General features: G+C 42.2%; 1 protein-coding gene across 17 annotated transcripts in view; it reads right to left on the bottom strand.

Annotated features, from left to right (window-relative positions):
• The window catches only part of LOC102937637 (centrosomal protein of 290 kDa), a 115,147-nt gene that overhangs the window by 80,955 nt on the left and 21,024 nt on the right, over positions 1 to 13,168 (bottom strand). For all 17 annotated transcript variants that reach the window (XR_006290857.1, XM_043546457.1, XM_043546463.1 and 14 more), the window contains 5 exons: positions 4,204 to 4,257; positions 2,204 to 2,356; positions 1,776 to 1,958; positions 1,239 to 1,328; positions 1,029 to 1,151 (listed from right to left, as the gene is read on the bottom strand). Coding sequence is in view for 16 of the 17 variants with exons in the window: in XM_043546457.1 (XP_043402392.1) it covers positions 1,029 to 1,151; positions 1,239 to 1,328; positions 1,776 to 1,958; positions 2,204 to 2,356; positions 4,204 to 4,257 (603 nt within the window). In the remaining variant the exon portion in view is untranslated. The remainder of the gene's footprint in view (positions 1 to 1,028; positions 1,152 to 1,238; positions 1,329 to 1,775; positions 1,959 to 2,203; positions 2,357 to 4,203; positions 4,258 to 13,168) is intronic.

Here is a 13,168-nt window from a genome sequence, read left to right as displayed (position 1 = left end):
TGAACAGAAAGAAAATGAAGAGACGTAGAACAATTAATACAAAAAATATCTGAAAGAAAGAAACAGTAATACTTACAACATAAAGTTCAGATATTATCTAGTAGTTGGGTATATAAACGCAAAGCAGTAAAAATAAAAGAAAAATAGTCAAAAGTAAAATATACAATTAATACAAGCTTGTAAAAATAGTACTTAAAGCAATACCCTTTAAATACATATTTATTAAGCTGTTTTGCGATATATATCAACTTCAGTGGACCAACCAAAGTTAAGCATGTGCATGTTGGCAAGATTGGGGTCTTTCTTGCAAATTCCTCATAAGCATCTGGTCATGGCTACTGACAGAGACAGGATTCTGGACTAGACAGACCGCTGGCTTGTAGGGCAATTCCTCTGTTCCTGGTTGCATGTGTCTTTCAGAGGTTTAGTGAAAATTTGGTTGGGATTTCTCAAAGTTAGAGGTTTAAAAAATAAAAATGTACTTTGTACCATCTAGTTGTATATGTGCAATGTGAGCTCTTAAAAGTATGCCACTATTCTACAGATTCTGTGCATGCATGTGCAGCTTCGGAAACTGCATACAGAGTATAATGTATTTCTCTATGCTGAGTGAAAGGAGAACAGTTCAAAAGAAGTCACAGAAAGATTGTATAACAGGAAAGTCTCAAAAACAACAGCTGAACTGATTTGATAAAAACTTTGCAGAAACAAAAGTTCAGTCTTTGGCAGAAATCAAACCAGCCATATTTCAGCTGAAAGGTAAGAGATTGACACAGTTGCATATGGTTTTACAAGTCCTTATTTCTAATGTCAATAATTTTCTACAGCAAAAGTGAAAGGACACCAAATTTGTGTGGAACATGAATAATGTTGGGACTAAAATGAGGGACACTTGAAAGGAGGTAAAACTTTGCATAGATCTGAAACAGACGCTCAACTGCCCAATGACATAGTGTTTGACACATGGACTGTACAGGCAGTTATTTAAAACGGAGGTTATGACACATGCACTTTTGCATAGACTGTACCTGCTGGAGTGCCATAACGTTGTTTTTGTCTGCATCAAGTTGAGCCATTTTCAGTTTCTCTCTCAAGTTAAACAACATCTGCTGATATTCTATGATTTCATCATCTTTAGAAGCCAAGATTCTCTGCAAGGAACATAAGCAACATAATAAGGAGAGACACCTACAATAATTCCTAAACGTAACATGCAATCAGAAACTACTATAAAGTACCTTCCATTCTTCAACTTTTGCATTTACAGCTGCTATGAGGGGATCATCTTCTTCATTTTTTGCTTTAAGTTGGTCTGCTAGTTCCTGGGTCTGTAAATTGACATTGATTAATTCCATAAAAATTTACACATTATATTATATTATACACTCACACACACACACACACACCCCTGTAAATACACTTATTACATTAATGCTATAGCAGTGATACAAACTTGTAATACAGTTAGAGGAATGTTAACATTTTATATGAAGCTTTTTTTCTATGATTTATAATCAAGTTCTCAACATTTGTGCTGGGTTTCAAGTAGGCTCTCTAGTCAAGAACCATTTTTTTGTTTTGTTTTATTAAAGAAAGTAGCATTTTTTCTTATTTGGAGTTGAATAAAATAAGCTGAACATTTTTTCTCTGCTAGAAAGAAAGATGCATTTTTAAAACATTAAAAATATCGTGTCTTAGGTTTAAGGCAAATCGCCACTATGCAGCATTGTCCAGAAAATTACATACCCTTCAATAATGGACAAGCCATTTATTACCTGAAACTTATACTGTTCATTTTCCTTTCTTAATTGGTCCATAACAATATCAGACTGCTGCACAATAAGTTTCATTTTGTTATACTCATCAGTCATCTTCTCCATTTCCTGCACTGATTCTTCCAAGTTCTTCCTCATTTCCTGGTTTTGAGCTTCTAATTTCTCATTAGTTTCAGTCAAACTCTACAAAGTTAAAGAAAAAGTTACTTTTAAAAATATATGGTTTGGTACTTCAAATCTTGTATCACTATATAACTGTTGTACTAAATGTAGGGTCTGGAAGGTTTAGGGGATTAGTAATGGGATACACTCTAGATGACCACTTGAAATCCAGCCCAGTCTGTTAGGCACTGAAAGGTTATGCTAAATGACAATAAATTGATATCATTATCATTGTACTAAATTGATTAAGCATCCATAAACACTACCTGAATTTCATCCAGATATTGGACAAGCTCAAAGTTCTTTTTGGATAATTGAGATCTGTAATCAGACTCATCTCCTCTACGTGACATATGCATTTCCTTTTGTGAATCTATTTGTCTCTGGTAGTCAATTACATCCTGGCGAAGTTGTTCATTCTGCATACAAAGAAGCCCCACAATAAAGAATTAGTAAAAATTAGAGGTTGAAAATCCTATTTTTCTAGAAAGCTACCACACACATTTAGGACAGTAAAAGCTCATTCAAATTCCTACAGTATGCTTTTGAATACCTTAGATCCTCACCTTTTTCTTTATTCGTTTTTTCTCCAGATTAAAAAGGACAGAACAAAGTAAGAAGAAAGGAGATGAAAAGCAACACAGAATTAGAAATAATACATTTAAAAAAAATAAGACTTAAGCAAAAAGAGAAAATTTTTAAAAATGCATATCTTATATACATTAACAAAGAATAATGGAACTATATATTAGAAATTAAAAGACTACCAAGCACATAGCTTCTAAACTTAAATAGGTGAAACGCATCAGTTTTGACAAGGTAGGGAAAAATTAGTTTTCAATGTCTCAAACTCACTGAAAGTTCACGATCTGGAAATTTCTCAGCAGATAGAAAAAATACAAGAAACTAAAAAGGTTTGTAAGATTCTTTTGAATGTCCTTTAAAACTTGCTCTAAAAGGCAGCCAAGTGACATTTCACACAGCCAGTCAACAGGAATATAGATTACTACAACCAATGACATGAGAAAGGAGCAGTGCAGCAATGGCAGTGTTGGAAGAAGTGCATCTTGGTAGCTGTGGCCTAAAAGAGAACCTAACTGATGGATGAATGTTAGAAAAAGAGAAGGGAAAAACTGCAAAAGTTCCCACAAACAAGAAAACAAAAGTGTCCAGTTGCCTAAAATACCTTATGAGTATCACTAAATAATCCACCCTGAGAGATCAGCCTAACCATTATTTTACTTCATTTTGGCATCTGTTAAGGAAAAGTTAGCACATGTGGCTCCATTTTGGTTTGGGGCCCACCATTATCTAAAAGCAAGCACATCATGCACCAGGAGGAGTGTGTCTTCTGCATTCCTGTGAAAATCCTCTTCCTTGTCTCCAGCCTGCCTTGACTCCCAGTATCTGTTTTTTTGTCGGTCCCTAACTCCCTATCTCCTGGCCTTTGATGTGAGGCCTCCCATCCTGATAATAAAAGTTACTAATGCATGGCTTTAAGACCATGCTATGTAATTAATATACTGGTTTACCACAAGGAATGCACCAAGCAGAAATAGGTGGTAAATAAAAAAAGGGTTTGTTTATTGGCTATGGTTTCCAATGCACGAGGGCAACATGCTTTGCTAAAAAGTATATAACCTTTGTATAATCTCTATTCGGGGTCCCCTCCTAGCTAGCAGGGGGGCACCACGCTCGAGCGTAATAAACTTAGTATTTTTTGGGAACTCTGCAGTTGTGGACTTTGTTTATGTGCCTCAGCCTAGATTCGAACTGTGCGTGACCTACCAGGTGTAATCCGTAGCATTTGTGCGTGTGTCCTACCAGGTATAATTCGCAGCAGTTGTGTGCGTGTCCTATCAAGTATAATTCGTAACACATCTAAAGTAATGCAGTATATTTAAATTTAAATTATTTTATATTATGACTCTAAAAAAAGGTTTTTATTATTTCATATTTTTATTACAGTAGACCTCAGAGGCTCAGTCAAAATAATGGCCCCATTGTGTTATGGGCTATGCAAATTCAAAGACAGGTGCAATTCCTACCCTCGAAGAGCCAAGTTTCACCAAACATGTACTTCTTTTAAAGGAGAGTCTTAAAATCTGGTTACTTAGAACTTAACGTTTCCCTAGTTCCAGTACTTGATAAATGTGCCAAAATAAAATTAGACTGTTGCGTCAAAAATTAAAGAGAAACATATATGAAATAAATTAAGTCAGTCCATTAATTCGATAGGTATTGTATGAAACACTTTTGTACTAACCTCTCTTCTTAACTTGCTGTTTTCATTTTCTGCATCCTCATTTCGAAGAGCAAGCTAGAATGACAAGAATAATGTCTTTATATATATTTTAAATAGCTTAACTGTCATATGTTATGGAATCTCAGAGCCAAGTTCTACCCTTGGATACATACTGAAGAAGACAATGGGAGGTACTTCATTTGGTCTTAAATTTAGAATTCCTCAGGAGAGTAAGTAGTGCTGGCACAAACCACTCAACTACATACATAAGGACTAAAGGCCATCTAAAACTCAATTTGATTTTCTACAATTAAATGTATCATATATATAGTGCTTTTACAGTTTTAAAGCACCATAAATACTTTAACCATCACAGCAGCCCTGTAAGATAGGTGATACTATTATTCCATTTTAGATATGGAGAAACAGACACACAGATTAAAGGTCACAAAGTGAATCAGTGACAAAACTAATATTAGAACTGAGGAGTTCTCAAACCCCACACCATTCATGTTCCCCTACTTCATGCAGGCTCTCAAATAAAGCTTTGTTAAGATAACAATATAAAAGTGTATGACAATCGGAAAACCAAGAGATAATGCAAGTGATTCCACTCCAGTTCATCTGTTGTCACCATCTATTACAAAAAATAAAACTTCATACACACAAATAAACAAGAACAATGTGTGCTGTGGTCCCATATCATCAACACATTTCACTTCAAAGACCATTCTCAGAATGCTCTTCTAAAGTATGCATTAGAATCTTATGATAGTTTTAGAGATGTTGAATTGAGAAATTTCTTACCTGATCATTTTCTTTTTATTAGCAGCTTCTCTCCAAATTAATCACTCATGGACTAATTAATTCTGCCACCTGGGGAATTCACAGGTGGTCCAATGTTGTTGCAGGAGACTTGAGGGTTAAGCTTCACCCTTCAGCTCAGGCCACCAGAAGAGTTCTTACACCGTCACAGAAACTTTCCAGCAAACAATTATTAGCTTTAAGGCAACTATACCCTTAAGACAATATATGTCTAAATCTTCCTTTAGAGAAAATTTTCAGTTATATTCTGGTGAATTACCAGACTACTAAATTGGATGAAATTCAGAGAGAAGCTGCTAACTGAAAGAAAATTATCAGGTAAGAAATTTCTCATTCTGTTGCACAGCTTCTCTCCTCATTTATTACTCATGGGAAATAGCAAGCAGTGAATCCCAGTAGTAGAGAGGGAAAGGAGAAGCAGTTTAATTATTATAGTAGAATAATATGCAGGAAAGGAAGAACCCCCACACACAAAGCAAGAGCTTTATAAACTAAGGAGCTGTGTAGGAACCAAAGCAGTCGCATCTTCCTACCAAAGGCTGCAGAGGAAAGAAAACTTACTTTGTAAATCTTCCTGAGATGAGACTCATACACTTTCCCCCAGTGCGTTCAGGGACTTCTACAAACAGTTTCCCATATGCCTAACAACTGATGCAGGATTTTTACATCTTGCCTGCAGCAACCTCAAGGGTCTTGGCATTTTGGATAGAATAAGATGAACCAACTACAGTTGGTATACGTACTCCATATGCTGGAGCTATACCTTTAGAGCTCCAGGAAGGCCCATTTGTTCCACAAGCTTCCAAGGGTTCATACAAAATGATGGAAGAACTATTTCCCAGGAATCATGGCAAGAGGAACTTACCTTGAACAGAAAAGTTTCTGGAGCTATAAAAATAACCTTTTCCTTATGACAAAGTTCTTGTATGGATATGGGAACTAATTCCAAAAGTTGCCTTCAGAGGCAATGGTGATGAGAAAGACCAGGCAAGGTATGTCTAATTTGTCACTGTGATTAAACTTGGCACCTGATGCTAAGATGGAGTTTACAAAATGCTGGTATGGCTGGTATCCACGTTTCTAAGTAGGACTCCAACCAAACCTCCTGGAGAAACTCTAGTAAAGCTAAAATCACCAGAACTTTGGGATTATTATTTGCATCACATCTAGTGGTAAGGGCCCCACTGTGCTGAGCACAGTGCAAACACTACCCCAAAGAGCTTTCTGTTTCCCCTCACACCAGAAACTTAAATTTGACCAGATCAATTAATTATTGTGATTGAGTTCTGTCTGGATACCAAACTGTATTAGAATGAATGGAAAATCCATGCTGAACTACACTTCTCTTCTGATACCCAGGCTGTTAAATGCAGATGTTCCCAATCTTAAAGGAGGAGTCCCTGCTTCAAGAGGTCTGGTGTTTTCTGAAGGTACAATATGGGGTTGTTGGCTGTCTGGCATGTCTAAAGTTTCTTCTGGGCCACTAGAGCACTAGAGCTGGAGCACTAGAAAGAGGACCAAAACTCTCCCTTTTCTTCTTTTCTGTATCTTTTAGGTGAACTCTCTGGAAAGGTAGCAGATTCTTCTCTACCCAGGATATTATTTCCATTGCCATAGAGAAGCTTTGACCTTTTGTTACGCCTAGTTTTGGAAGTGATATAAACACTCATGCCTCAAACATAAGCAAACCCCTTACAGAAAGTAGGAGGAGACTTCCGAGAGTACCATAATTGCCCATTATGTAGTTTCTTGCATCTTCTACTAATGTGGCTGGTACTGGTTGCACCATAGACAGTACAGGGGACTTGATGGACGGCTGGTACGAACTCCTAGGGCCATGTATGTGATGTATTTTTTAAGATACACCCGGACAGAGGTGTCGAAATGAACTAAAAGGTTGTGTACTATTAGATTTTGGAAATCTTTTATGCTTGCTTCCATAGTAAATATGCAAAGATCTAGATTGAAAACTGGGTTGGCTTTCCACATGTTATTTGCACTTACTGTCACAGTTCAGGAAAACTGCACCTCTATTCTCTCCCCCATGGTCGCTCGAGGGCACCCACTCTAGGCTCTTGGCTTCTCAGCTATCACCTCTCTTGGTTGGAGACCCATGTCTCTCTCCATCGTGGGCAGGATTTTGTCCAGGACACAGTTTCCTGCCTACACTGTGATATCCCCAGCAAGGTAGGCTGCCTAAACAGGCCAGTGTCTGTGCTTTTCTATCTCTCCGAAGGCTTATGGAACATGTGATTGCCAGGAGTCATAAGTTACAACACAGCCTTTTATAAGCAAGCACATTTATTCTTAAGGTGAAAGCATCAGAGATATTAAAAATATTAAAATAAAAGTTCATCTATGCATGCTAAAAACTTACAAGCAGTCACTCATCAGTCTTTTGGGACCTCAGTAAGCCAAAGTCCTTCTAACTCTTCCCAGAAAGGATTGGGGGCCCTTGAGCAAAAGGTCCTGTCCATTTGATTAATCAGAAAGAAGGCGCTAAGTCAGTTGAAACTCAGGTTATTTTTTCAGAAGTCCTTTTTTGTCTGTTGGTCTCTGGAGAATCCAGTTTGAACTAGTATATGCAAGCTTCGCTAGGTGGTGGTACTTCTCTGGAAATGTCGCAATCTGAGTGAATTTGCCCAACCACTCCATCCTGTTCTCAGTTCCTGGAGAAGCTGTGGTTACCCTACCCCATGAAATTATATACAGTCTCTTGCCCACAATAACACATACATCTAATACCATAACGTCTTTCAAGGATATTGCAGGAAATTTCTATATCTGTCACATTTAGCTGCCCACAAAGGGGTATTTGGATATCATCTGAGAATGACACCTAATTTACATTGCATCAAGTGCATCATTCTATGTCCTCAGAAGGATTTTTAGCAAGTATAATTTTGAGAAAACCCACTCATGGGATGAAGCTAATGCATGGCACCAGCAATCCTAGCCATTAGAGATATATGGCTATTGATGATCTCTCAAGAAGTGATTGATGCAATGAAGTTTTAGATCTTTGCAAGTCTTTACCATTATGGTAAAATTACAGCCAAAGACATGTCTCTTTTTGACACCTTAGTGACAAATTCTCTGCATTGGGATCAAAAGATCTTGATTATGAAGAACTGGTGGCTATGAATCCTTTTCAGCAGCTGTTCATTTATGAAAGGGTCCATTTCTCTGGACAGGGTACTGATTGGCATGTTATCTATGCATGGGTACAGGTGTGTAACATGTCATCTGTGCCTTGCTGTGACTACTTTCACCACTTAAGATTCTGGGTACAGAGGACAGCTCAGAAAGAAGAGTCTTGCACAGGAATTGTGATCTCTTGTAAACAAACACTTTATGTCTTTGTCATTCTGATGGTGTATACAAACCCCATACTGGGTCGGAAGGGGTTAAAGGACAGCATTGGGCCCAGGTAGCCCCGCCCTTCCAACCCTGCAGAGCATGCTCCAACTGCAGAAAAGGTTGAAAAGGGAGCAACCCAGCTCAGAAGAGGGGAGAAGGACACACCTATCCTGAAGGCTCCTGTCAAGGTCACCAGAGAAGCCTCCCTGAGGGAAGTGAGACTATATGCTGAGCCGGTTGGCACTGACAATTCGGTTATCTGGGACTGAAAGCTGTGAGAGAAAAGCAGCACTAGGAAGCAACCAAGGGAGAGTAAACTCAGGGGGCAACTTTGGGGCCCAGATACTGTTGACCCTTCTACAGCCCTGGGTCAGAGCCCCCCTAGCACTGCCCCCCACTACAGGAAGAACTCCGAGTCACGTGTACCCCTCACTGCACCTCTGAGTAAAGGAGGACCAGGACTGAAAGACTGGGAGGGAGGGGGCACCATGTGCTCTAACCGCTAGGCCACCTAACCCACCAAGGACTCTATTACAGTCATGCTGAAAATTTTGTTGCTTTGGAGGAAAACTTCTCTAGGTTTCTGTGACACTCTATACCTCGGGGGAGCACCCTGTAACCACCATATTTCTCATCTGTATATAATTGTGATATTGCATATAAACCAGGCCATGTGAGGTATCGGGGAAAGGTTATGATCCGCTAAAACCCACTGTTCCATCTAAATATGTACATCATTAATGCATATGAAGTTAGGAGAATGTGTTGTATGGTTCTCACTAAAATATGCTGAGAGTTGGGGAATCGTCCAGATATTAGATCCCCAGAGACAAGGACAAGGGAGCTAACCAACGCCCAGGCGGGTGTCAAACAACCATCAATAGCCATTGTCCTGCAAGGGTTACAATTCAATGACTCACTTGCACAAGGCCACACCAGGGGAACTGCTCAACCTTGACTGCTGACTCAGCAATGCCCATAAGTCCAGGCATGTCTGGTGTTCTCCAAGCACATGGACTTAGCCCTGGTCTACACTAGGAGTTGAGGTGGAATTTAGCAGCATTAAATCGATTTAACCCTGCACCCGTCCACACGACGAAGCCCTTTTTTTCGACTTAAAGGGCTCTAAAAATCGATTTCCTTCCTCCACCCCCGACAAGGGGATTAGCACTAAAATCGGCTTTGCTGGGTCGAATTTGGGGTACTGTGGACGCAATTAGATGGTATTGGCCTCCGGGAGCTATCCCAGAGTGCTCCATTGTGACCGCTCTGGACAGCAATCTCAACTCAGATGCACTGGCCAGGTAGATAGGAAAAGGCCCGCGAACTTTTGAATTTCAATTTCCTGTTTGGCCAGCGTGGCAAGCTGCAGGTGACCATGCAGAGCTCATCAGCAGAGGTGACCATGATGGAGTCCCAGAATTGCAAAAGAGCTCCAGCATGGACCGAACGGGAGGTACGGGATCTGATCGCTGTATGGGGAGAGGAATCCGTGCTATCAGAACTCCGTTCCAGTTTTCGAAATGACAAAACATTTGTCAAAATCTCCCAGGGCATGAAGACAGAGGCCATAACAGGGACTCAAAGTAGTGCCGCGTGAAACTTAAGGAGCTGAGGCAAGCCTACCAGAAAACCAGAGAGGCGAACGGCCGCTCCAGGTCCCAGCCCAAAACATGCCGCTTCTATGATGAGCTGCATGCCATTTTAGGGGGTTCAGCCACCACTATCCCAGCCGTGTTGTTTGACTCTTTCAATGGAGATGGAGGCAACACGGAAGCAGGTTTTGGGGACGAGGAAGATGATGAAGTTGTAAATAGCTCACAGCAAGCAAGCGGAGAAACCATTTTTTCCGACAGCCAGGAACTGTTTCTCACCCTGGACCTGGAGCCAGTACCCCACGAACCCACCAAGGATGCCTCCCGGACCCGCCAGGCAAAGAAGGGACCTCTGATGAGTGTACCTTTTAAAACAGTATACATGGTTTAAAAGCAAGCATGTTTAATGGATTAATTTGCCCTGGCATTCGTGGCTCTCCTGGATATACTCCCAAAGCCTTTGCAAAAGGTTTCCGGGGAAGGCAGCCTTATTCCATCCACCATGGTAGGACACTTTACCACTCCAGGCCAGTAGCACATACTCAGGAATCACTGTAGAGCAAAGCATTGCAGTGTATGTTTGCTGGCATTCCAACAACATCCACTCTTCATCTCTCTGTGTTATCCTAAGGAGAGTGATATCATTCATGGTCACCTGATTGAAACAGGGTGCTTTTCTTAAGGGGACATTCAGAGGTGCCCGTTCCTGCTGGGCTGTTTGCCTGTGGCTGAACAGAAATGTTCCCCGCTGTTAGCCACAGGGAGGGGGAAGGGTGGAGGGGCTAGCCATGCGCTGGGGGGAGGCAAAATGCGAGCTTGTAACAACAGCACATGTACTATGTATGTAATGTTAACAGCAAGGTTTACTGTGAAAGAGTGTACCCATTGTTCTATAAAATGTGTCTTTTTAAATACCACTGTCTCTTTTTTTTTTTTCCACCAGCTGCATGTGTTTCAAGGATCACAGAATCTTCTCCTTCCCAGAGGCTAGCGAAGATTAGAAGGCGAAAAAAACGCACTGGTGATGAAATGTTCTCTGAGCTCATGCTGTCTTCCCACACTGACAGAGCACAGATGAATGCGTGGAGGAAGAAAATGTCAGAGTGCAGGAAAGCACAAAATGACCGGGAGGAGAGGTGGCGGGCTGAAGAGAGTAAGTGGTGGGCTGAAGAGGGGGCTGAAGCTGAAAGGTGGCGGCAGCATGATGAGAGGAGGCAGGATTCAATGCTGAGGCTGCTGGAGGATCAAACCAATATGCTCCAGCGTATGGTTGAGCTGCAGGAAGGGCAGCAGGAGCACAGACCGCCGCTACAGCCCCTGTGTAACCAACCGCCCTCCTCCCCAAGTTCCACAGCCTCCTCACCAAGACGCCCAAGAACACGGTGTGGGGGCCTCTGGCCACCCAGCCACTCCACCCCAAAGGATTGCCCAAGCAACAGAAGGCTGGCATTCAGTAAGTTTTAAAGTTTTAAACTTTTAAAGTGCTGTGTGGCCTTGTCCTTCCCTCCTTCACCACCCCTCCTGGTGCTTCTCTCCTCCACCACCCCTCCTGGGCTACCTTGGTAGTTATTGCCCTATTTGTGTGATGAATGAATAAAGAATGCATGAATGTGAAGCAACAATGACTTTATTGCCTCTGCAAGTGGTGATCGAAGGGAGGTGGGGAGGGTGGTTAGCTTACAGGGAAGTAGAGTGAACCAAGGGGCGGGGGATTTCATCAAGGAGAAACAAACAGAACTTTCACACCGTAGCCTGTCCAATCATGAAACTGGTTTTCAAAGCTTCTCTGATGTGTACCGCGCCCTCCTGTACTCTTCTAACCGCCCTGGTGTCTAGCTGTGTGTAACCAGCAGCCAGGCGATTTGCCTCAACCTCCTACCCCGCCATAAACGTCTCCCCCTTACTCTCACAGATATTGTGGAGCGCATAGCAAGCAGTAATAACAGTGGGAATATTGTTTTCGCTGAGGTCTAACCGAGTCAGTAAACTGCACCAGCGCGCTTTTAAATGTCCAAATGCACATTCTACCACCATTCTGCACTTGCTCAGCCTGCAGTTGAACAGCTCCTGACTACTGTCCAAGCTGCCTGTGTACGGCTTCATGAGCCATGGCATTAAGGGGTAGGCTGGGTCCCTAAGGATAACTATAAATATTTCAACATCCCCAAAGGTTATTTTCTGGTCTGGGAAGTAAGTCCCTTCCTGCAGCTTTTGAAACAGACCAGAGTTCCTGAAGATGCGAGCGTCATGTACCTTTCCCTGCCATCCGACGTTGATGTTGGTGAAACGTCCCTTGTGATCCACCAGTGCTTGCAGCACTATTGAAAAGTACCCCTTGCGGTTTATGTACTCGCGGACTTGGTGCTCCGGTGCCAAGATAGGAATATGGGTTCCGTCTATGACCCCATCACAGTTAGGGAATCCCAGTGCAGCAAAGCCATCCACTATGACCTGCGCATTTCCCAGGGTCACTACCCTTGATATCAGCAGATATTTGATTGCTTTGGCTACTTGCATCACAGCAGCCCCCACAGTAGATTTGCCCACTCCAAATTGATTCCCGACTGACCGGTAGCTGTCTGGCGTTGCAAGCTTCCACAGGGCTATTGCCACTCGCTTCTCAACTGTGAGGGCTGCTCTCATCTTGGTATTCTTGCGCCTCAGGGCAGGGGAAAGCAAGTCACAAAGTTCCATGAAAGTGCCCTTACGCACGCGAAAGTTTCGCAGCCACTGGGAATCATCCCAGACCTGCAAAACTATGCGGTCCCACCAGTCTGTGCTTGTTTCCCGAGCCCAGAATTGGCGTTCCACCGCATCAACCTGCCCCCTTAGCACCATGATGCCCACATTGCCAGGGCCTGTGCTTTGAGAGAAGTCTGTGTCCATGTCCTCATCACTCACGTCACCGCGCTGACGTCGCCTACTCGCCTGGTATCGCTTTGCCAGGTTCTGGTGCTGCATATACTGCTGGATAATGCGTGTGGTGTTTAATGTGCTCATAATTGCCAAAGTGATCTGAGCGGGCTCCATGCTTGCCGTGGTATGGCGTCTGCAAAGAAAAAAGGCGCGGAACGATTGTCTGCCGTTGCCCTGACGGAAGGAGGAGCGACTGACGACATGGCTTACAGGGTTGGCTTACAGGGAATTAAAATCAACAAAGGGAGTGGCTTTGCGAGAAACTGAATGGCCCCCTCAAGGATAGAACT

Source organism: Chelonia mydas, chromosome 1 (genome assembly GCF_015237465.2).
Source record: "Chelonia mydas isolate rCheMyd1 chromosome 1, rCheMyd1.pri.v2, whole genome shotgun sequence".
Taxonomy (NCBI): Eukaryota; Metazoa; Chordata; order Testudines; family Cheloniidae; genus Chelonia; species Chelonia mydas.
Note: the sequence above shows the minus strand (reverse complement) of the source record. Positions and strands in the feature narration are given on the sequence as shown.